Genomic DNA, 22,154 nt, shown 5'->3' on the forward strand with positions numbered 1-22,154 from the left:
ACCAAGAACTGATAAATTTCACAACAGTCAACAATAACTTGTCATTGAGAAAGTTACCTCTTCAACTTTTCCTAATTTCAAGTGTTATTAAATTACTCTAATTCTATCCATAATTTAAGGCAATAATTGATAAATGTTTAGCTTTTTCCTCTAATGCTCCATTTTGACGAAAAATATTACAAACCAACGCACTTTACTCAAGTAACAATTGATGGATAGAGTACAAACACTAAATGTGTGCAATAGTTATCACTATTATTTTTTTAGCAGTAAATAGCACTAATTAAACAAAAATATATAATTAGCATAAAATAACACTAATTAGTGATATTTATGTTGCACACTTTTAGTGTTTGTACTCCTTAACAAAATTATACATCTACTTTATCTAAAAATAGAAAACATTTTATGCAATTTAGGCATTTATCCACAAGATTCTGAAACTTGAGTCTTTCATTTTGTGGCCCACTGGATTTTCATAATAACACTGTTTTAATTCTGTTTAAACTGTTTAATAAATATGCAAATTTGCTTTTTTATTAAATTTTGAACATATTAACTAATGTCTTATTATTACCTAATGTCTAACGTGATGCTTTGAGTATTGCTACAAGGAGTGAACAGTTAATATAAATGGTAAAATATTTCTTAATTTGAGTGTTGCGTCTAGTTTTAAAGGCTTACTAAAATATGTTACTACTCACTATATGTTCCTGGAATCAATACTTAAAAGTATGCATCAAAAGTATTGTCTCAAAGGCATTAGGTGAACTTTGAGTGTAATTAGATCAATTTTATTTAACCTGTGAAAAACAAAGGGCTATGGAGTTATGTCAAAACCTAATCGTGTATCACAAATCCTGCACTCTGATTGGCTGAGCTACTGGTAGTCTATTAGTGACAGACCACTAGTAGCAAAAGTGATTGATTTTGAAAACAAAACAAAAAAATACATAATACTATTTCAAAATAATTTCATAATATTTTGTATCCATTTATTTGGCTGATCAGTAGGTCAGTGTATGGAAATCGCATGATCTTGAGTACAATTTGGAATTCATAGGTATGAGTGATGATTTGAAAGTTTCAAAATTTGGATGAGACTTTAGGTGAGTATCACGTATCTATAAATTCCGAATTGTACGAGAAGATCGTTCGATTGTTGGTCAATAATACATTAAACGAAATTGAGTAACTTAATTGGGACTCTACAATACTCTTTTTCCAATCAAAATAGAGTAATTTTGTTGAGTGTATTCAAAATACTAAAACAATTAGACCTCTTGCCTTCATTGTTGAAAAGCCAATAGAGCGTTTTCACTCACGTGAGAAGGCAGCCATAAACAATAGAAACTTTCTGCACAGTATTTGCATAAAAATAAAGTTCAATTCCTGGAGGATAGACAATGTATTGTTTTGGTACGGCATAATGGCCACTGTGACGTCATGTGAAAACGCTCTCTAGCCCACGTGGGGCTGGTTGTTAAAGTCAAAATAACTTGGTAGGACATAAGTGATATCCAAGTGTTTTTGGTTAAATTAATGGAAATTTTGCTATGGAAAACTAAAAGCAAACCCTTATCATAATGTCAAGAGTATCTTTTAGTTTATTTGAAAATGGTTAGTTTATTAGAACAAAATAACTGCCAGTCTTGTTTTTCATGAAATAATTTTGTAAAAATGGCAGTTTTTGTTTACCATGGAATAAAATCCCAGCATGTTTTTTTTAGCTTGTAGTAGGGGGAAAAAGAAAGATGCATAAGCATTTTAAATATAATTTGAAATATTCTTTATAGTGCTACTGTTATAATTATATAATACTGGTGTCATGACAGGTAGTTACAACTAAGTGTGGAATATGCAATGTTGATCATTGCTAACCATACAAATAAAGTAGCTCAAAATGACAACAGGTGAACAGATATAACAAGCATCAAAAGATTTTAATGATTGCAAAATATTCATAAATAATCATCTTACATGATTCACTGGTAGAGTGATTGTATTTGACCCGACAAACAAAGTTGTACTAAACAGTTAAAAGTTAAACACTAAAACTATGTATAATTGTTTACTATTTTTTCACAGGCCAAGTAAAATTCTAATTGAACTGGAATGATGCTGTGTTTGACATCATTAAAGTTTGAACATTTTAACCTAGTAAACCATCGCAGGTCATACTTTTCCATGTTGCACCAGGGCCCGGTTGTACGAAGCCTGGATAGCGCTATCTGGCGGATAAACCCTTATCCAGTGGATAAGTCGATGCTGTTATCCAATGAATTTATCCACTGGATAAGATTTATCTGTTGGATAGCACTATCCAGGCTTCATACAACCAGGCCCAGGAGGATGGCAAAAAATGATAAGCCCACTACTTTCACAATTTTTTTATTTAACTGAGTCTAATACTCAAAAGTCTTGAGCGTTTCATACTCGAAACTTGTGATGAAATTTTGTCGGATTAGAGGAAAGGCTACTTAATATTAGTATTTACGAAAATGTCAGTTTTTCTGCTGATCAAAATATCACCTCTCAAAGTACACAGCTTTATAACTCAAATTCAATCAATTCTGGTCGCATTTGGCATTTTGCTCTTTGGCCCCAAAAGAATGAGTTTACAAAATATTGAGCTTAAATAAATAAAGCTGTCTTTACAGTGAAAGGCCAAAAACCGTTTTCTGCCCTGTCCACCAGGAGCTGATCCAGGGGTGGTAATATAGTTGACAAGTCACCTCCTCCCCCCTGCTTCTCAAATTCCCTGTATATCATTGGTATAAGTCACCTGGTAAAACCTTTGTAATAGAGCGTTTTCACTCACGTGAGGAGGCAGCCATAAACAATAGAAATTTTCTGCACAGTATTTGCATAAAATAGAGTTCAATCGCTCTCCTTCTAAAGCCCCTGGATCCACCCCTGTGCACTGAAATCAGTTAGCAGCATCATTTGTGGCGTTGATTGACAGCTGCACATGCTACATAAAACCCCTACAGCACACAGACAGCCCAAGAAATATACAGTATTTACTCATTTAGACACTGCCCTCAGACGCCGCCCTCAAATAAACGCTGCACCTGGGATTAAAAATATTGATAGATGCAGCCACCCGAATAGACGCCGGATCTGCAGTGCGGTGTTTATTTGAGGAAATAATCTATGATAAATGATAAAGATAAAGTATATTTCAAGTTTAAACCAGCAACGGAAACTTATTTTCTTTTAGAACATTTTAAAGTTCAAAGTGACTGTACTATTTTTCTCTTGCGTTAAGTTCTCTTTCAAGAATTCTTATTGAATAAAGTAATTTTTAAATAAACACTGCAGCTGAACCGTGAGAAATTAAATAAACGCCGAGGCATCTAAACGAGTAAATACGGTATCTGTGCTGGGAAAAAAATTTAAAAACCATTCTTTTTTAACTACATGAGATCAAGGTAAATTCAATTTTTTAAATTTAAAATTTTACGATTTTTTTAGCATAAAGCATATTTTAGACTGTTTTTGGCGCGTTTGCCATTGCGTTTGCGTTCCCAGACCCTCCTCATATAATGATGATGATGATGATGATAATGATACAGTGGTACCTCTATTAAGTGGCTACCCTCTATTTAGCAGCCACTTTTCAAAGTCATAAAATATTTGTCACTCAACAGAAAATGATGTGACAAATATTGATGATAACAGGAAATTTTTCTTTTATCTTTGTTGTGACAACCTTGCAAGCCGCTAATTCAACTAAAACATTTGGTGGCTGTTCTTTGAGAAGCATTTTTACATCTTTTAGTTTGCATGACAAAACGTTTAGCAACATTTTTAGGCCATACTTTGTTGCCTTTTTAGTATTGATAGGAATGGCATTTACTTTCATTTTTTCAATTTCCTCATCGGAAATTGGAGCAAAACGATTACCAGCAGATGCCATTTTGTTGCTGACTCAATATTCCGAGATTGGTATGGTACAATATTTACCTCCAATTAACCAATGAGCGTGCGCGTTCTTAGGAAGTACACAAGTTGGTATATGCTTGCAGAAATGTTGTAGTATACATTTATAAAAATATCTAATGAGATGCATAATGCAAAATAACCATTTTTAACGCTTAAAACAAACTGATTTATAATATGTATGATCTAATAGACAAGAAAAAATATTTTGACAGTCATTGAATGAAACAAACAATAAATAAAGCAATTTTTCTGTTTTGCATATCACTGATTAAATATACTGAATAGATTAGATATTTGAATAAATGTACACTACAATGTTTCTACAATCGAGTGTATATATATACACTTGATTGCAGAAAGGTTGTAGTATACATTTATACAGATACCTAATGAGATGCAAGATATCAAATATGATATTAAGATTAAAGATTATAATTTATAGTACAAATTCAAATAAATTGGTGAGTACCTTTATAATCTTTAATTGGCAGCAGTGTATTGCCCTATATCCCTGTTGCCACTGTGGCCTTCATCAGCGAATATTTACGTTCATATTTTAACAGGAAGCTTCTTCATTTTAAAGAAGGTCCTGATAAATAAGATATTTTACAATAATATGCAAAAAGAGAATTAGGAGGTTGAATATCGAAACCAGCTCGTTGCTGAAAAGTCAACATTATTGATTTAAAATGGTTGATATTAGAACACTGTTTAAGAGTGTCACTCAGATTGTTCCATTCTTTCATGGCTTGAAACTGCATTGTTTGTTTTCCCCAGTTAGTAGCGTTGAAAAGAGTGGTATTAATATTATAATTATATTTATATTGCATGAAAATCATGTAAATGCATGTTTGGTATAAAAAACTGCAATCACTATGACAGTAAGTCAAGTTAGGGGGTGCATGCTTGATAAATAAGCTTCTCTTTCAATGGTCTTTTATATGGAATATGTTAACCACACAATCAGAACTAACTGTTCCAAATTCACTGAAGTCTTGACTCCACGCAAGCCCTTCTATTGACCCGCAGTGCATTTTATGACATGCAAGCAAGTTTCCTGTAGAACAATCCCACAATGCAAGGTGACCATTCTGTGTAGAACAAAGACACTTTTGATCATGAGGGTTGAGGCTCAAATAGGTTAGTGTAAACCAACCCTCAATGTTATGTAGTTTGAGAGTATGGATTATGTCAAATGAGATCCCATCCATGATTTGTACCGTTCTGTCATCACCACATGTTGCAAGTATGTTCTTGCTGTTGTCACGCATTGTTTTCCAATCTACTGATGTTACGGCAGTAGTGTGTCCATGCAGAGTGCGTAATTTGTTTCCTGCAAGAAATATCAACAATTATTATATAATAAATTGCGTATATCCAAGCGCCCATTTAATATTCTGTTTATCATATAATTATCAATGAAGTATGTTTTGGCTTTTGAAGGCAATTCTTTCCATGTATTTTTGAATAGCCATCGCAATGGTGTTATTTTCACGTGTGATAAAGATAAATTTCGTATCTCCACGTGCCCATGTAATATCCTCTATTTATTGCTTATAGGACAGAAGCAATATACTATAGTCATAGGAATACATCAGTAAGTATTGATGTGGGGAAAGTAAAAAACTTTAATCACATTATTTGTCGGAGTGAATAAATGAATGAATAAAATAATAATAAATGCATGCATGAATAAATGACAAGATGAATGGAAATAAATAAATGGGTGAATTAAAAGCAGTGAATAAGAACCAAGTATAGATGCAAATATAGAATAACAGTTTATGAGTGGAACACTGCAAATTATACAAAAATTCAAATGGCTTTCCTGCATTGTGTTGGGCTGTATTTCAAAGGTACGTATGGGGTATTAATATGCAATCTCTATGGAAATCTATGTAAGCAATTTACTTGAAATTATAAAAAGAGAAATTTGATATAAAATATGCTTACTTACCATTGGATGCATTCCAAATACATGTAGTTTGATCTTCAGATGCAGTGGCAATCATTTTGCCACAAGGACTCCAGCAAACACTCCAGATTTCAGCAGGCAACAAAGCACCATCTTTTGTTTGTGAATGAGCTTTTTGATTGATTATCCTGACTGGATCTGAATATTCTTCATCTGTGAAGGTGTACAGGAGAAGGTCACCATTCTCTAGACCTATAGCAAGTTTATTGTGTGACCAACGAAGAGACAGGACTCCACTTGTACAAGCCAAGCATACAACAGGAAATTCAGCATTACTCGGAGTCCATTGTATTATGAGACCATCCAGACAACCAATAAAGAGCTTATCATTTTTCCATACGAGACTCCTGATGGCTGTTTCCTGTTTTGTTCTATAGAGCGGCTCATTTTTACCTTTTTCCCAAACAAAAACATTACCAACAAAGTCGCCTGAAGCAGTTAGATTACTGTTGCTCAGATCAAAGCCACAGCCAGTCACTTCATGATATCTTAACGAATATTTCTGTCTTATACTTGAGGGGAAAAAATCTCCCTCATTGGTGTACATCAACTCAACATAGTTCAAGGCCATTATACCTGCTATCCATAATGCATTATGGGAACTAGTGGATACCCAGTTGACATGTATATTAGAATCTTTAGGTCCGCCTTTTAGTTCATGAACACAGACGCCTTCTGTTGTCCACCAAGAAAGAACTCCAGATAGATATGAAACTGCAAGGATATAGTCTTTGTCCCACAGTGCTACCTGAGGTGATCCTGTAGCCTGAAAGACTGACTTCATAGTGAGGTCTTCTTCATTCAATACTTCGAATACGCCTCCCTGGAAGCCTACTGCAAAGGCACCATTATGACAAGGAGTAGTGCACATAATGGCTGCTTTTGGGTTGTCCAAGGGATCAAGAATATTAGAATGTATCATTGCCCCATTGGCATCAAACAAATGAACTTCACTAGCATTACCATGGTATCTTTCAAAGATAGCTAGAACAGTATCCTTAGAGCTAAACTGTGAAATGATATAGTTATCATTTTGTTTGATGTATGTTATACTTGCATTATTCTCTTGTTCTCTTATATCTTCCTTATTATCAACATCTGATATGCTATTTGTGGAGCCATCCAGGGTTGCTGCTGCTACCCCCACATTTTGCCATACTGTAGAAAAATTGAATCGGCCATCACTGGCTTTGGATAGTTCATAAACTGTAAGTAATGAAAATTTCCAAGGACCTCCACAGATAAGGAATCTTTGCCCATCATTAGACCAAACACCATAATGAGCATTCCCAAAGCCTGTTTTCTCTGATAACAAAAGTTTAAAATCCTCATTCCAAAGTTTGATTTCACCACTGTATGATATTGTTAGTACTACTCCATAGCTGTGGTTATACTGAAGACAAATGATTAAGTCACTGTGACCTTGAAAACATATCTTTCTTTCTTTCTTCTCAATATCCCAGCAGACTATTTGGGGTCCTAGTGGAACACAATATATCTTTTCTACTTGATCATCAAAGAGAATATTACCAGGGAATCCTGCACATTGTCTTACTGATCCCACTCCCCAAGAATGCTCTACAGAAAATCCACATACGCCTGACATCTTAAGGAAGAGACACCAAACTGAATCAAGCTTGAAAGTGCACCGTCATCTGGTTTGAAGATGAAGAGCATCAGAACCTGGATATACCGACACTGGTGAAAAACGCACTGCGCATGCTCGGAGATGGCGTAGCGTAACTAAGGGCAACTTATGTTTTTGATGCCGGTGTTTTGATTGTTTTACAAAATCGCGAAACTTAAGAAAAATACTGAAAACTTAAGGTTGTCCTTTTCGCAATAGCAAGATAATTTTGATTGTGATACACTGCTGATTTATACAAAAAAACTTTTGTTTATACAAAGCAAAAATAATCTTTGAAAATGCCGCCACTCGCGGCCCGACGTCGACATCCAGCATGGCTAATTTGCAGATAATCACATGGTCGGATTCTGTGTAAAGAAATCCAAAAATATCTGTAAAATTCCAAAAGGAATATAAAAAAATAGCCCTGTCGGTTAAAATAAAACCTACCTTTAGATGTGATTGATTGTTATTGTACGCCATTTTGTTTTTTCTCCCAACGCATGCGCAGTGCGTTTTTCACCCGTGTCGGATATACCGGTAAGTACAATGCGATCGATATTTTGTCGTAGTATTACCGAACCGTTACGAAATACTCTTCATAAAGAGAATGTAATAGATATGTGAAATTGATATATATATGTGTGATAAAAAGCCTTAAAATTCAGTCTTTTCTTTAGTTCAAGATTTTTTGTTGTTAGAAAGGATTTTACAGTATTTTTTCGGTAATTCTTCTTCCTCCAATTTAATCTTCCGACTTCTCCCGACTTCTCACTGGTCTCGCAGTGCATGATAAAATTCGGAATTTTTGTCCAATGAGAGACAGGTTTTGATGGTCACTATAGTGACTACCAAACGCTCCCGCCATTTTGATACTGGTGTTTAACGAAGAAAAACACGAAAATATATTTTTATTTTATAAAATATGGTTAAACTACACATTAAACGAGGAGAAGAAAGTCAGTTTTTGTACGAGACTACATGTGCAGTCGAATTAAACGAATTGATTCCACAATTAGTTCGAATTCACAACGAAAGATTGAAAATAGAACGACTTAATTATGGTTAGTGAAAAATTATGGTGAAAAAGATGTTATTCTTCCATGTTTATCTTGCTTACTTTCCATTCTGAATGTCTACAGAAATGGAAGAGCTTGCCAAGCATGGTATTACTCTTCCCCCAAACATGCAGGGATTGACTGAAGAACAAATCTCCGATCTTAGACTTCGCGATGAGTGGGAAGATAAATGCAGTCCAAGTGGAGGGTATGTGGAGACTAAAGACCCTCTTACTAAAAGAAACGGCAGAGGTAAGAAAATGGGTTACAGGTGACGGAAAAGGGGTGGCTGAACAGTTTGGTCGTATAGTGGTTATAGTACATCAAGCACTAAATTTTGCAGGAGTCAGTATGACAACAAAAAAGAACGAGCAAAAGAGCTAATACGAGGCTTTCCTGTTTTTTCCTCTTCAGAAGTTCACCCATGCACATGTACAACTTTAATACCAAAATCACTCAACTGTTAGCACCGCTAAAATAACCATCAATGGTGGGGTGGATTCCGGTTACTGCGATTCCCAGTCAAATGGACCAACTAGATCTTTATCATAAATGAAAAATTAAGCTTTGTATGTCAATCAAAAGGGTTTTTATGACAGCAGTACATGAATGATCACTTAAGAACACATGCACATGCAAACATCTCTGCTTCTTGTCTGTGACTTTCTCACTCAGGATATATTTTCTTTAAAATGTCCAGATTCTGACTCTGGATTTTGAGCGATCCCCTGCAAAGCTATCGCTATTGACTATGATTTGAAGGTCTTCAAGAACAGGTACAGTAAGTCAATACTGATAACTTTGCAGTCAATTGGTTGAAGTTTGGAGTCAGAATCCTGTGACATCTTTGAGAAACTCTTTTGATTGGAGCTGCAAAAACACATGAGTAATTCATAAGTCCTTGATCCAATTGGCATGACCATATATGAGGTTTCTACATCACTGCCTTGGGCAGTAAGTTCAAAAAGTTGAAGACAGAATGCTAAATTAAAGTTGTGTCATGATTTTTATCATCCTGTTTTTAGTGGTCAAAGAAAAACAAACAACAATCTATATAGCTGATTTAAGAAAAGACTGCAATAGCTCCAACCTCCTTGAAACCGAAAACTGGTCAAAAGTCATGAAGTGGTAGTTGTTCATAAAAATGAACAAGTGCCATAATGGTGCTTGTCCATGAAGGGTTTTAATAGAAGTATTTTAAAATAGACATTTAGACCGGTAGCCAGAGAGGTTTTCATAGTATTAGGCTTGATGTATTAAGATTTTCTTGTTCTTTTCGCACAGGGAGTCCATAATCATATTTTTATACGAGTAAAAACAAATACAAACCAAAAACCCATACTTCTGATTTATTGATGCCTCATAAAAATCTGGTCACAATCTGCAATTTTCAAACTCAAAATTATTAGTTGCCCAAACATATCATACAAAAACACTTAGTTTGATGACATTGTGTACGTATGTGCAGCAAAAATCAGCATGGAAATCACTTCAGGAATATATTTGGACATTTAGAAAAACTGGTAGATAGACTCTCTTAATTATGAATTTATGACTGTTATACAGACTTCTAAAACTGTACCTAAATATATAAAGCTATTATTCTGGAACAGAAGAAAGAAACTAAATATCATGGTGTCATTTTAAATCATAATTTAAACTGAAAAAGTCATATTTATGAAATTTCTAAAAAAATTGCCAGAGGAATTTGAATTTTTATCTCACGTTAGATATTTCACTGACATTAAAGTTTTGTTGCAGCTCTATTACTCTTTTATTTAACAATATAGCACTATGACTTCAGGGAATACTTATGCTTCTACTATTAGACCTCTTTTAATTAAAAAAGGCAATTTTTTAAGCTCCAAATTCTGAATCTTCATAATCTTATCTACTTATACTGTATAATGCTAAGTTATTTATTTTCATTCTAAATTACTTCCAAATGTATTTGACTTCTTCTCTCCAGCAAATGAATTCCATTATAACACCAGACTTGCATCTAAATTATCATATTGTCTTCCTAAAATTAATACTAACTATCATGGTAAATTTAACTTAAGATACAAAGGTGCAGTTATTTGAAACTCAATTGATGATACATTAAAACAGCTGAGCTTAAGAACTTTCTCTAAGAAACTCAAGGCCTCTTTTCTTTCTACTTATTCTCCTGTTTGATAAATATCTTTTTCTTTTCTTTAATGTGTGTGTGTTTTTGTGTGCATACATAGGATTTAGATCCAGTAAATAGTAATACAGACGTATGTATTTAAATATAAATAAATAATTAATGTATATTTTGATGTATATAACAACTGTCAGTGAAAATGTGGAGGATCAAAACAAATCCGGAGCTAGCAGCAATATATGCATGTTCTGCTTAAAGTACCAGACGATAAGCACATTCTGCGTTAAAAAATACCACTTACGCATTTTCTGCTGGAAAGCCTGTCAAAGACGCATAATTTGCGTAGGATTACGTATGTTTAAGCGGAATATGCTTACTTATCAGGTAATTTTAGAAGTTAGAGATGAAAAACATGAGAAGTGTTCTGGTGACCTTGATAACCCTGCTTTATATTTTCTTCTTCATACAACAATATAGGTCAGTATAATAATCACTAGGCGTGAAAAAAATAACTCAATGCGAATGAAATTAATATAGTCTTTGAACCGGCGAAACCAGGGAATTTTCTATTTGCCTTTTAAAAGGCTTCTCGGAGTTATTTACGCTTCAAAAATACTGGTACGGGTATCTAGTCCCTTACTTTACTTTCTTTAAAAGTATAAAAGCTACAGGCATTTCTGTGCTCCATTAGTATTTTTACCCCATGCAATGTCAAACTTTCATGCCATTTGGAGCAAAAAAATCAATTCAATCATAAGATTAAAATACCAGCATATTTTGTATCAATAATCTTTCCTTGCAAGTGGTAGAAACTTTTTAGAAAAAAAGCAAAAGCTAGCTGTAGGTGATCTATTCTTGCATAGTATATGATTCTTGGCACGATAATTGTGAGTAGCTGCCAAATTTGATCATGGACCTGATCATAGTTAACTATGTGTTGCGTATGGCTTGCTCAGCAGTTCAAAATAGTCAACATGTTTGTTTGTGCAAAAAATGTATTTCAATTCCAGCACCTAATGAAAAAATGGCTGAGGTTTTGAATAGAACAAGACAAGAGTCAAAAGCAATGGTTTCAAAGGTATAGTAGTAATAAATTATGCGTTCAGTGTGTGTAATGAAATAGAGAGAATAAGAGAAAAATATCAAATGCCCTTGGCGGGAATCGAACCCACGTCTTTGGTATTCCAGTCCGATGTGTTAACCACTACACCACAAGGACCCACCACGCTGGTAACGCAGCTGGAATATGAAATATAGGGTACTCGTGAGGATCCTAGAGTGATATTTTTTCAAAGGTAGTTTATGTACTTCTACAAACTAAATGTTTGAAAACTTTTTATAAAATTCATTTTTGTTCATATATTGTATTTCAGCTTCCATTTTAAAATTAAGTTATAAACGTTTAAGGTACATTTTTTATCAGGGGCAGGACTGCAGGATATTCAAACTTTGAAAAATAGTTGTAGCGCTTTCCCTTTCACTCAGTGAGAAATTCATGTCCCTCCTATGAAGTCAACATTAGACACAGATGTAGCTAGACTGAATGCACCCCCACAAAATGTTGATTTTGGGACCCTCAGAAATGCAATTTCCAGAGTTTTCGGTAGCATTTCATCAAAAGAAAAAGGTTTGATCCTTCAAAAACTTTAAATAATTGCTGATGACCCTCTCTCTGAAGTCCCCACTGAAGAATGTACCTTGCCTTATGACACCTATAATCTTGGACAAAAATAGTTGAGAAATTTTCATCCAATCATGAAAAAGTACAATGTCTCATATTGTTTTGTGGACTGTATTCCCTCCCTGTTTTACATTGAAAAAATCCATTAGAACTATATTTCAATATTTTTGTCCAAGATTCTAGAGCACTCTATGCTTGGGCTGCTTGTGCCCAGAACTAGCCATAATTACTCCATAATGTTTGGTGTTTTTGCAATTTTGAGAATTATCTAAATGATGCATGCTATAGATCGATTCCACTTACTGTGGTCATAATGTTTTCCTATATAAAACTTAATGTTAGTAAGTTTCCTTCTTGACTTGTCACTTGTAACTTTTAAATTGTTATCAGATGAATAATATCTTGGGATTGACCCACAGGGCTTAAAGTAACAGCAGGTCATTGGACAATGTCTTACCCGAATTGCAACTTGTCTGGTAAAATCTTTGCCTAACCAGTCAGTTTGATCAGTAAATGTGAGCTAAAAATGATTAAACTAATTTGGCCAGTCATCATGACCAGTGACTGTCCAGCTGACCATTAATATAAGCCCTGACTGGCCAGCTGACCATTAATATAAGCCCTGACTGGCCAGCTGACCATTATTATAAGCCCTGACTGGCCAGCTGACCATTAATATAAGCCCTGACTGGCCAGCTGACCATTATTATAAGCCCTGACTGGCCAGCTGACCTTTATTATAAGCCCTGACTGGCCAGCTGACCATTAATATAAGCCCTGACTGGCCAGCTGACCATTAATATAAGCCCTGACTGGCCAGCTGACCATTAATATTAAAGCCCTGACTGGCCAGCTGACCTTTATTATAAGCCCTGACTGGCCAGCTGACCATTATTATAAGCCCTGATCCATGATCTAAAATATATATCCCCATCCTCACTTGGTTCATCTAGTATGAAAATAGTGTAATTATCATTATTTCTGGATTTTAATGGTAATGGTATGCCAACTCTCTTAACTGTTTTTCATACAGGATAATGTGAAAGCTGATGTGTGTCTGACAATGGACAAGGTAAAGCAAGCACTGGATCAGATGAAAGGTGCTGTTATGATAGTATATCCCATGGGGCTTCCTCCACATGATCCTGTTAGAATGGAACTGGAAGATCAGGAGGATCTCTCAGGCACACAGGTATATATATATGCTGCATTCAAAAACAGTGTTTCATTCATTTTGGCTATATTTATTAGCTTTTCCGTCCATATTGCAAATGAAATGCTGCAAGTGGGGGGGGGGGGGGTGGGGGGGGTGGGGGGGGGGCATGAAGTAACATTTCAGTTTTTGTGGTTGCTACTGTTACAGTACATATTGTTTGCTTAAAGTATGTATCTACATGCAATTTATTTGTTATAGTGTAGTTGACCAAAACAATAATGACAAAAAGTTCACCATATTAGCGACAGGGAAATCAGGCAATGCATACACTGCCATCAATCATAGTATGTAAAGGTACCTGACAATTTATCTGTGATAGCAGTGTAATGCCTGATTGCCGTTAAAATAATGTTATGGATGTTGTCTCCATCAGTGCATAGCAATGAAAACATAATAATAAGCAATTTATGGACCTGGTTTAGCAAGATATCAGGATTTATTAGTGGCAAGCAAGCAATTATTTGTTGCTGACAAAGAAAGAGGCAAATGAGTGTCTGCAAGGCACTAACAAATCACAGTATTTTTTTTCTGTTTTCTTTTCGTGCCTTGGTTGATTTTGGTATCTTTCGAACAATCATGTACCAAGTTCAGGAAAAAGATGCATGTTGAAAAATCCATGACCATATGAGCAGACAATAGCCAATCTGCATTATGACGTCATGCGCACATGAGTGGAGTGGTAGTAAAGACGGGAATATCTAAACAATATAATGGCTGTCAGCAATGCGAAAATAGAACAAAAACAAAGCTCTCAAAGGGATATTCTGACAGAATTTGATGTCCCCAGGGCTTCGTTTCACTGAAAAAAGCCTGAGCTTTTCCATAACAATCAACTTAAGCGCTGGCTTAAGTGTCGTGGCGCTTCAGTAGATGGAAATTGAACTAAACTACTCGACAGGTGAGTGCATTTACTTTAGCTGTTCACTTATACCTTATTCATTGTTATAGAATTCAAACGTATCAAAAGAAAGGGTCTAATAAGATTTAAGACCCTGATGGAGGGATCCACTTACAAAGACTTAGACTTAGACAAAAACTACGTTCCAACTCTTCAAGCACTGATCAGCGAATCGATTGGCCGTAGTGATGGCTGGACTTTATTGCTTGCACAGATGCCTGAATTTCATCAAATTGCTACATTTTTGTGCACTTGGGTGGAGATGTGCAATCTAATATTGTTAAACTTTGCCGTGGAGCTTTCAAGAGTAAGAGAGATGGTTATAAACTCATGAAGGCCAACCATGTAACTAAGGTGAAATTCAATGCTTCATCCCACGAAAATGTTTGTTTTTTCAACAGCCGTGTATATTCTGATGAAAGTGACTTACAGGATAACACATTCGATCAAAGCCACTTGTAAACAGTTCTTAAATAGCATAACCATTACAGATGATGAAGTGTCAGATATTGAAGAGAGATAACAAGGGGCCAATCAGAGAATCAAGAATGGTTTAAGTTTAGATGTGGTAGAATTACTGCATCTAGATTTGGTGAAATCAGAAACAGGCGCCCAACAACAACACCAGACCGCATTGTAAGAGATATATTCCAGATTATCCCAGAGATTCTGACTCAGGTAAAACAAGGAAAACCTCTTCAAGCTTATTTGTATATAAGAAGTGATTTCACATATATAACAGTTGACAAAATGTTTCAATTTTCTTATGTTTCCGAATTACTGAGCAACATATTGGGATGAGTTATTTCAATGAATTACTTTATAAGCCCTTTGTTTTAAACCATGTAAAGGTTGTGTTGAATAAATTATGATTGAACAAGATGGAATGTAAACGATATTAAATATTCTTTTAATAATTAGAATAATAATGATAATAATGAATAATAACTGATTGTTTTAATAATTAGAAAAATAAATGATCAACTATTACTTGTTTTTAATTATTTCAATTTGAAAGTGACCTAATGAAGACAATTGAATACAAATATAAACTGAATAAGATGACAATACATATAGCAGAGTGCTTTCATTATATCTGTGAAACACTTTGTAAGAAACTGTACTAATTTTAACAATTTTATTTGCAAACTTTTTCAGACATAATTATAGTGAATGCACTCTAGCATGTAATTTTAGACTTAGTTGACCTGATGATATTGCCACAATGGCAATGGACCATTGTCAATAGTCATTATCACACTACAAGGTTGCCTTATAAATTAGTTAAATAAGAGCATACTTTCCATATCTTGTTAAGGTCTTCTGCCATTGAATTGGGAATGACCTGATTTAAAATGTTATATTCTTGATCCTTTCAATTGCCCTTTCCACTTTTTTACAGCAGAAATTTCTCTTGTTTCTGTTTCTTCCTCTCGGTCAAGCCTGTCTTTGCAACGCATTAATGGGAGTATATTCAAAGTGCAGCCATATGTCATAAGCAAATCTCTGATTTAAAATCCCCGATCAGCCATGACTGAGTCCCCTTCTTCCAATCTTACCAGAATTCCAAGTGATTCCACAATCTCTTTATCACTGGCATGCCCACCATAAACGTCAGACACAAAAGTTGCAGCTCCAAAAGGTGCAATTCCAACGAGCCCTTTAGCAGTATTATGGCTCTTGTAGGTTGAGTATGTCTCACTTTGAGCTCTAAAACATGGAGGCATTTTGGATGAATAATTCTGTGCAGTCAAGTAATAGGATCATTCTTAAAACTCTCAGGCTTAGTTTTATCTTCAACTGTTTTCCTTGAAGCCCTTACTCAAGCTTAATAAATCTTGTGTAAATGAAATCTAGATTTGTGGCAAAAATTCTGCAAACCTCTGATACACTTATTCTAAAATTATCAGCTAGCACTTTTTCAGCCATGTTGACTCTCAACCTACTAGCAAGTGTCATAAATAATTCATCTGCTGGAAGGAGAGAGCGTTTCTTTCCACGTTTTTCAATATCTTGAAAATTCTGGTAAGAATTGTTTGAACCCCAATAATTAAGCCTGGAGATTGCACCATTGTCACCATCCAAAAATTCGTACAAAGCCTTGAAAAACCTGTAGTTTTCTAATCCTGTGTAATATAGCATATCTGAATCAGACATGGAAAATCACTCCACTCCAAATCGCTCTATCTCTATCCTTTCCAATAACTGCAGTCTCTCGAGATCTAAAGCCCTCAGATTTTCCTCTAACATTACTATTTTCTGTAGATTATCCTCATAGTTCGAAACAGAAGCAGTCTCGTTCGTGGGAATGTTTTCTTCATCGATTGCTTGCTTATTTCCCCTGACAGTAATCCTTTTCACATGTCGAATCAATTCTCTTCTTGGTTCTCTTTTTGGAGTAACATGCATGGGACTTAGACAGTGGAAAGATAGTAGGTAAATTGTTATTGTATGTTTTAGTACCTCCTTCGAATTGCTCAGAGCACACTCAATAGCCAGAAATCCGGTCATTCTTGGGCTTAAAGCCTTGCCTGGAGATCTTGTGGAGTCACAATTTTCGAAGCTTTTTGTCCTTCGGAATAACATAAAATGACAGGCGACCTTTATCTTTCTTAGAGTTACTGAAACAACCTGGTACACAGCAAGAAAATCCACCAACTACCTTCTTAATCTTAATTACTACCCTCCGCCATTATGTAATTGCTTTACTACTCCAATAATTCCTTGCGCGTGTGACGTCATAATGCAGATCAGCTATTATTTGCAGCAAAATGGCTTTGCGCCATAATAAGCATAAGTAGAATAATATTTGTAGGCAGTTATCAGCAGTTATCTCAGCCAATCAAAGCAATAATCACACTTGTCTGATTATTCTCTGTTTCTACGGTGTAGGCGTCATTACAAGTTTTTGAGGAACAAACTGCTCAGTTATGGTGGGCAGGAAAGGACTTGCAGCGTGACAAGAAGCTACAAGATTATATTGGAAAAAATGAGAAAACCAAAATAATTGCTAAACTTCAAAAGGTTAGTCGTAAAACATTACTCTACATCTTTATTGGATGTTTGTGAGAGTTCATGTTTTTTACTTTTAATAATTTTGCAATATAGTGGTGCCAGAGCCGTTACATTTTGTTGTCCAAGAGTATGTGGCTAAAGTCGTAAAAGAAATTTAAATTGTTCTTTATATACAATATATTATTGATCCTTTGATTGATGAAAATTAAGTATTCACCTTTTTCACATTCCCCATATTTTCTTTTCATTGTTGGGGGATTAACCTTAACCAGTTAACTACATATACGAAAAATAAAAACTGTCAGAAAATGTAATTCTAGTCGATCAGATATTTGCCTCGTAAGTCTCTTTTAGAATTATACAAACAAGATTTTTTTCCCTGCGCTTGCAAACATTTTCAGCTACACTGATAAAGGTCTTTGTGTAGACCAAAACCTCTGTTTAAAATTTGTAAATTTCACAAGTCAGAGACAACTTTAAATCATAATGAAGTTTTTGTTTGGACTTGGTAGTCAGGGACAGTTCAGAAATTAGAGGGGGGAGGGCTTGTGAATTGTATTTTTGGCCTGTATATTTTTTAGTGGCCCTCCCTTTCCGTATATATTAAAAAATTTGGCGCTCCTCTAAATACTGGCCCTCCCCTCCCCCATAATTTAGGCTGACCTTGTTTTTAATATAGCAGTAAACGAGTCGCACATCTTCCTGATCTTGTTGTCACAGTAGTAGTCATTCTACTATCAAACTCTTCTGTGTCATCTCTATCATCAGAACTTTTTTCTTCTTCATCAGTATCTGAGCAAAGTTCAGCCAATATTTTTTCTTTCTCACAACTGATAAAGATAATCCAGATTCTCACTCCCATCCGTGTCAGTGTCACTGCCAGGCTGTCTGTAGTTGTCCCGTCTATTTTGTTCACTGCATGCAGATTGTGTGTTGTATGCATCTGAACTGTATTTAGTTTAACCTTCCTTTCACCACGGCACTGCAGTTGATGTAACTTTAAATACTTATCTAGGACAGCTACAGTTTGTTTGCTTAAAGAGCCATCATCAAGCCATAACAATCCAGTTGTAGTCTTCATATTTTTTTCCAGCCTCTGCAGATTTCTTTTCAGCTTTGTCTTCCTTTCTTTTTTCTTTGTTGTGACAGCATAATTCATTTTTTACATTTCTTTTGACCTAATTTTTATGCACAAAAAAGTTTGGCCCTCCCCTTAAGACTTTCACAATTCTTTCTGGCCCTCCCTTTTAGCCTGCACGATAAATAATGACCCTCCCCCATTTACACCAGCCCTCCCCCCTCTAATTTTTTACCTGTCCCTCAAATCGGCAAACAGATGTCAGCTTGTGATGAAAGACAAACCGAAAGACCAACTGCCTTATTTTCAAGAGGACACACTTCCTGTCGAAAGGTTCTGAAATTTCCCAGGATGCATTGCAATACAGACTTGTGAAAAATCGAGTAGTAACGAAACTGAGTTTTATTTCATAGAAAGGGCAAGGTGCTCCAGCAAGAGAACAAGTGATAAGCGAAGAAGAGAGAAAACAGATGATGCTGCATGCCTATAGTAAACAAGAAGAGTTGAAGGTAAAACATGGATCTATCACTCTGTGTAATATACTCAGGGCCCAAAATAGCGGCCTGCCAATGGCCAAATGACAGACCAAATGTCAAGTTTTGCCGGTGAAAATAATGATACACTGCCAAATGAATAATAAAATGACATGCAAAATTTACTGGAATAACCTCCTTTTAGCATGCTCCTTTACTATGGCAGGCTACAATTTTTTACTATTTCGAACCCTGATAATACACCTGTATATGGTTTTGGGTGGCGTACCATGGAATGTCTTATGGACCACATCATTTTCAAGTATACACCTATTTCAAAAAACGTCGGTTGGATTTCTGAAATCAGAAATCTGAGACCGATTGGAATTGTGGGGAACTGAGTGTTTTCTCGTTCAAAATTCAATATACACTTACCCAGATCAAAATCAGTATATCAAGATATTAACTTTTGCGAACCACTAATTAAAACCACAAGCAATTTACAGCTTACAACCCACAATTCCTTTTGGTCTCAGATTTCAGATCTACCGACAACGTTTTTTGACATAGGTATATGCATATAAGCCTTCAGATTGTTGTATTTGCCAAGAAAATTAATAACTATAAGTCGCAAGTGGGATATTCTATGGTGTAATCATTTCACAAACCTTACAACGTTTTAAATTCCAATTCAATCTGTAATTTAGCAACTTTCATGTTTTGGTTTGGTAGGCTTATGAAAGGTACCTTTTGTAGAGTGTCAATAGTTTATTGATTAGTTAAGGTTTTTTTGTTGATGTTCAGATGGGAGGTTGAGGTTGAGGTAAGCTTATGAAGTGTGGTTTTTAGTAGGTTAGGCGAGTCTTTCGAGTGAAAGCGTCTGCGAATGCTCTATGTCCGTTTGAACAGACATAGACCATTTTCGAGTTCCAAATTACCGCTGTGTTCCTTGATTACGAACTCATTTCTAAATCTTCACAAGTACCAACAGTAAAGTAAAGAACGCATAACTTCAACAATACATACACTTTGTCTAATTCCGCAGAACCTTCACTGGAAGACAAATATTCTGCACAAAATCGATGCTAACCTTGAGCAACAAAGAACTCGAAACTGGAGTATTGTAAGAGTTGTAAAAGTACTTCCCAGCTAGTAAAAGTATTAGACAATCAGAAAAGAGAAGATTTGCAATCCTGAAATGTATCTTTTACTCTGGAAATCATAGATTTCCAGGCCGCCAAACGAAAAAGAGTAACATTAACCGATTGTACAAATAATTAATGGAATTTACATTTTCATTGCAATGGCGGGCATGTTTTTATTTTTCGCAGGTCGATTTTCGCTGTAACTGTATGACCACTTTTTTTTTTTTTTTGCAGAAACTTGAAACCTGTAATGATGACAACTATCTAAACTCTGCTTGGGCTGATCCTAACTCACTCAAAAGACAATTTCAGGGTGTGAGTGATGTGAAATGGAGACCTTGAATTTTAAATGTAAAGATATAGGACTGTGAAGGCAATACAAAACACCAAACACAATTGCAATGACTTTGCAATAACTTTGGGGCAGAGAGAGGGAAAGAAACACAAGAAGTGGAAGAATGAATTAAAACCTTACCTTCCAATTCTTCCAGCTTTCCTTCAATCCCTCTAAATTTGGCAACAAACTAGTCTACTGAAGGCTTGATTTCTTTAATTAATGTAATCGATATGAAATTATGTGTTGTTCATTATTTGCTGCTTTGCGAAATGTTGTAAGGCATGGAAAAGAGATGGTGTGTATTCATGTATTTATCTAGTTGACTTACAGAAGTTTCATGTAAACTGGTACTGAACAACCTTAGTACAAAAGATTTGCATTTATACAATTATTTCAATAAACGTTGTCGGTCGGAGATCTGAGACGGGCAAATTAATTTTGAATAAGAAAGAAAATTCGAGAAATATTTTGGTACTGGTAGTAAAATGACACCATCTTCCAAACGGCCCATTGCAAAATCATTATCGAGTTCAAAAGCTGAGACCGAGAGGTTTTCTGGGAAATGACATAACTATATTTCAGATACAAAGTCGATCCACATATGAAACATGATAAAAGCCTTCATGCTTTCTGTCAATGCCACAAAAGACCTAATTACCTTCAAATGTAAATTGCCCATTTCAAAACATGTGGTGTTTACATGATGTCCTCTGGAGAAATGTTTTCATATCCACTTGAATATTAACGAATAAATTTCAGAAAATAAAGGAACAATTGTCAGGAACATCACATGGTTTGAAATGGGTAATTTGTATATAAGGGTAATTAGGCCTATTTATGAACATTCTACGTGTTATATCACTAAAGAGAGCTAGCAGGGCCGTAGCAAGGGGAGAGGCTAGGGGGATGCCGCCTTCCCAATAATTTTACAACTGCTTTGGCTAAGATTTAAGATGTCATAAATGTAGCACGGGGCGACAGAATTTAGTGGTAAAAAGATACATTATTACATTACGAAGCTGGCGGTGTCTTGATCCATAATATATACAGAATACTACGGTGACTCCTAAGGTGCCACCTATGAGGAGCTTCTTTTTTTTGCGTTGCCACTTTCGTTGCGCCTTTCGTTGCCACTTTCTTTGTCACAGCACTCACGATATTTAGAAGCATCGCGGGCTCATGTATTCCCTCGTGCCGCAACAGTGAGTTCTAGATCGCGAAAGAGAGAGCTTTTATGTAATATTTTTGCTAATGTTTTGGTGTGTTCCGTGTGCCTTGCTTCTTGTTGCAACAACTGAGGCAGTAATACCTAGAAACGAAGCAATCAAGAGCTATTTTAGCCTCATGGTTTCAGCGCCTCTGAAAGGGAATGTGTCTGTAATTCAGCAGTTCTTTAGGAGGGCAGCAGGGGACGATTTTGAAGGACACAAGAGTTTTATGTATGGACGTTCAACAGCGTTGTAATTTATGTCTTACCTCACATAAATAACACTCGCGATTACTTAACAAGGGTAGAGGTTGACGAGATTGATATAGCTGAAGAGTTTTCTGTGAGAGGTTGTTCAGGGTGTTTCA

The 22,154-nt window shown here is 35.5% G+C and overlaps 2 protein-coding genes and 1 non-coding gene across 3 annotated transcripts; 1 reads left to right on the forward strand and 2 right to left on the reverse strand.

Moving 5' to 3' along the window:
* Positions 1–1,924: 1,924 nt before the first annotated feature.
* LOC116303865 (uncharacterized) lies at positions 1,925–7,914 on the reverse strand. The gene is made up of 2 exons (XM_031713475.2): positions 5,906–7,914; positions 1,925–5,281 (listed from the first exon to the last, which is right to left on the reverse strand). Exons 1-2 carry the CDS (start codon positions 7,527–7,529, stop codon positions 4,875–4,877), a joined length of 2,031 nt encoding a protein of 676 aa, XP_031569335.1. The 5' UTR covers positions 7,530–7,914; the 3' UTR covers positions 1,925–4,874.
* A 469-nt stretch (positions 7,915–8,383) lies between these two features.
* On the forward strand, positions 8,384–20,994 carry LOC116303862 (cilia- and flagella-associated protein 298). The gene is made up of 7 exons (XM_031713473.2): positions 8,384–8,614; positions 8,693–8,860; positions 11,747–11,814; positions 13,451–13,609; positions 17,424–17,555; positions 19,038–19,133; positions 20,477–20,994. The coding sequence occupies exons 1-7, from the start codon at positions 8,476–8,478 to the stop codon at positions 20,582–20,584; spliced, it is 870 nt and encodes a 289-aa protein (XP_031569333.1). The 5' UTR covers positions 8,384–8,475; the 3' UTR covers positions 20,585–20,994.
* Positions 11,884–11,955, reverse strand: Trnas-gga (transfer RNA serine (anticodon GGA)). The gene has a single exon. It is a non-coding gene; the product is annotated as a tRNA-Ser (tRNA).
* Positions 20,995–22,154: the final 1,160 nt, after the last annotated feature.

This window comes from Actinia tenebrosa, unplaced genomic scaffold (assembly GCF_029948245.1).
Source record: "Actinia tenebrosa isolate PJP-AT-01 unplaced genomic scaffold, QUT_ActTen_1.0 utg2038__unscaffolded, whole genome shotgun sequence".
In the NCBI taxonomy this organism is placed as follows: domain Eukaryota; kingdom Metazoa; phylum Cnidaria; class Anthozoa; order Actiniaria; family Actiniidae; genus Actinia; species Actinia tenebrosa.

Excerpts from the sequence above, each read along its gene's own strand:
- LOC116303865 (XM_031713475.2), bottom strand. The coding sequence starts at position 7,529 with ATGTCAGGCGTATGTGGATTTTCTGTAGAGCATTCTTGGGGAGTGGGA. Across the intron at positions 5,282-5,905 it reads TATTTGGAATGCATCCAATG|GAAACAAATTACGCACTCTG; the intron begins GTAAGTAAGCAT and ends TATTTCTTGCAG.
- LOC116303862 (XM_031713473.2), top strand. The coding sequence starts at position 8,476 with ATGGTTAAACTACACATTAAACGAGGAGAAGAAAGTCAGTTTTTGTAC. Across the intron at positions 8,861-11,746 it reads TACTAAAAGAAACGGCAGAG|CACCTAATGAAAAAATGGCT; the intron begins GTAAGAAAATGG and ends TTTCAATTCCAG. Across the intron at positions 19,134-20,476 it reads GTAAACAAGAAGAGTTGAAG|AAACTTGAAACCTGTAATGA; the intron begins GTAAAACATGGA and ends TTTTTTTTGCAG.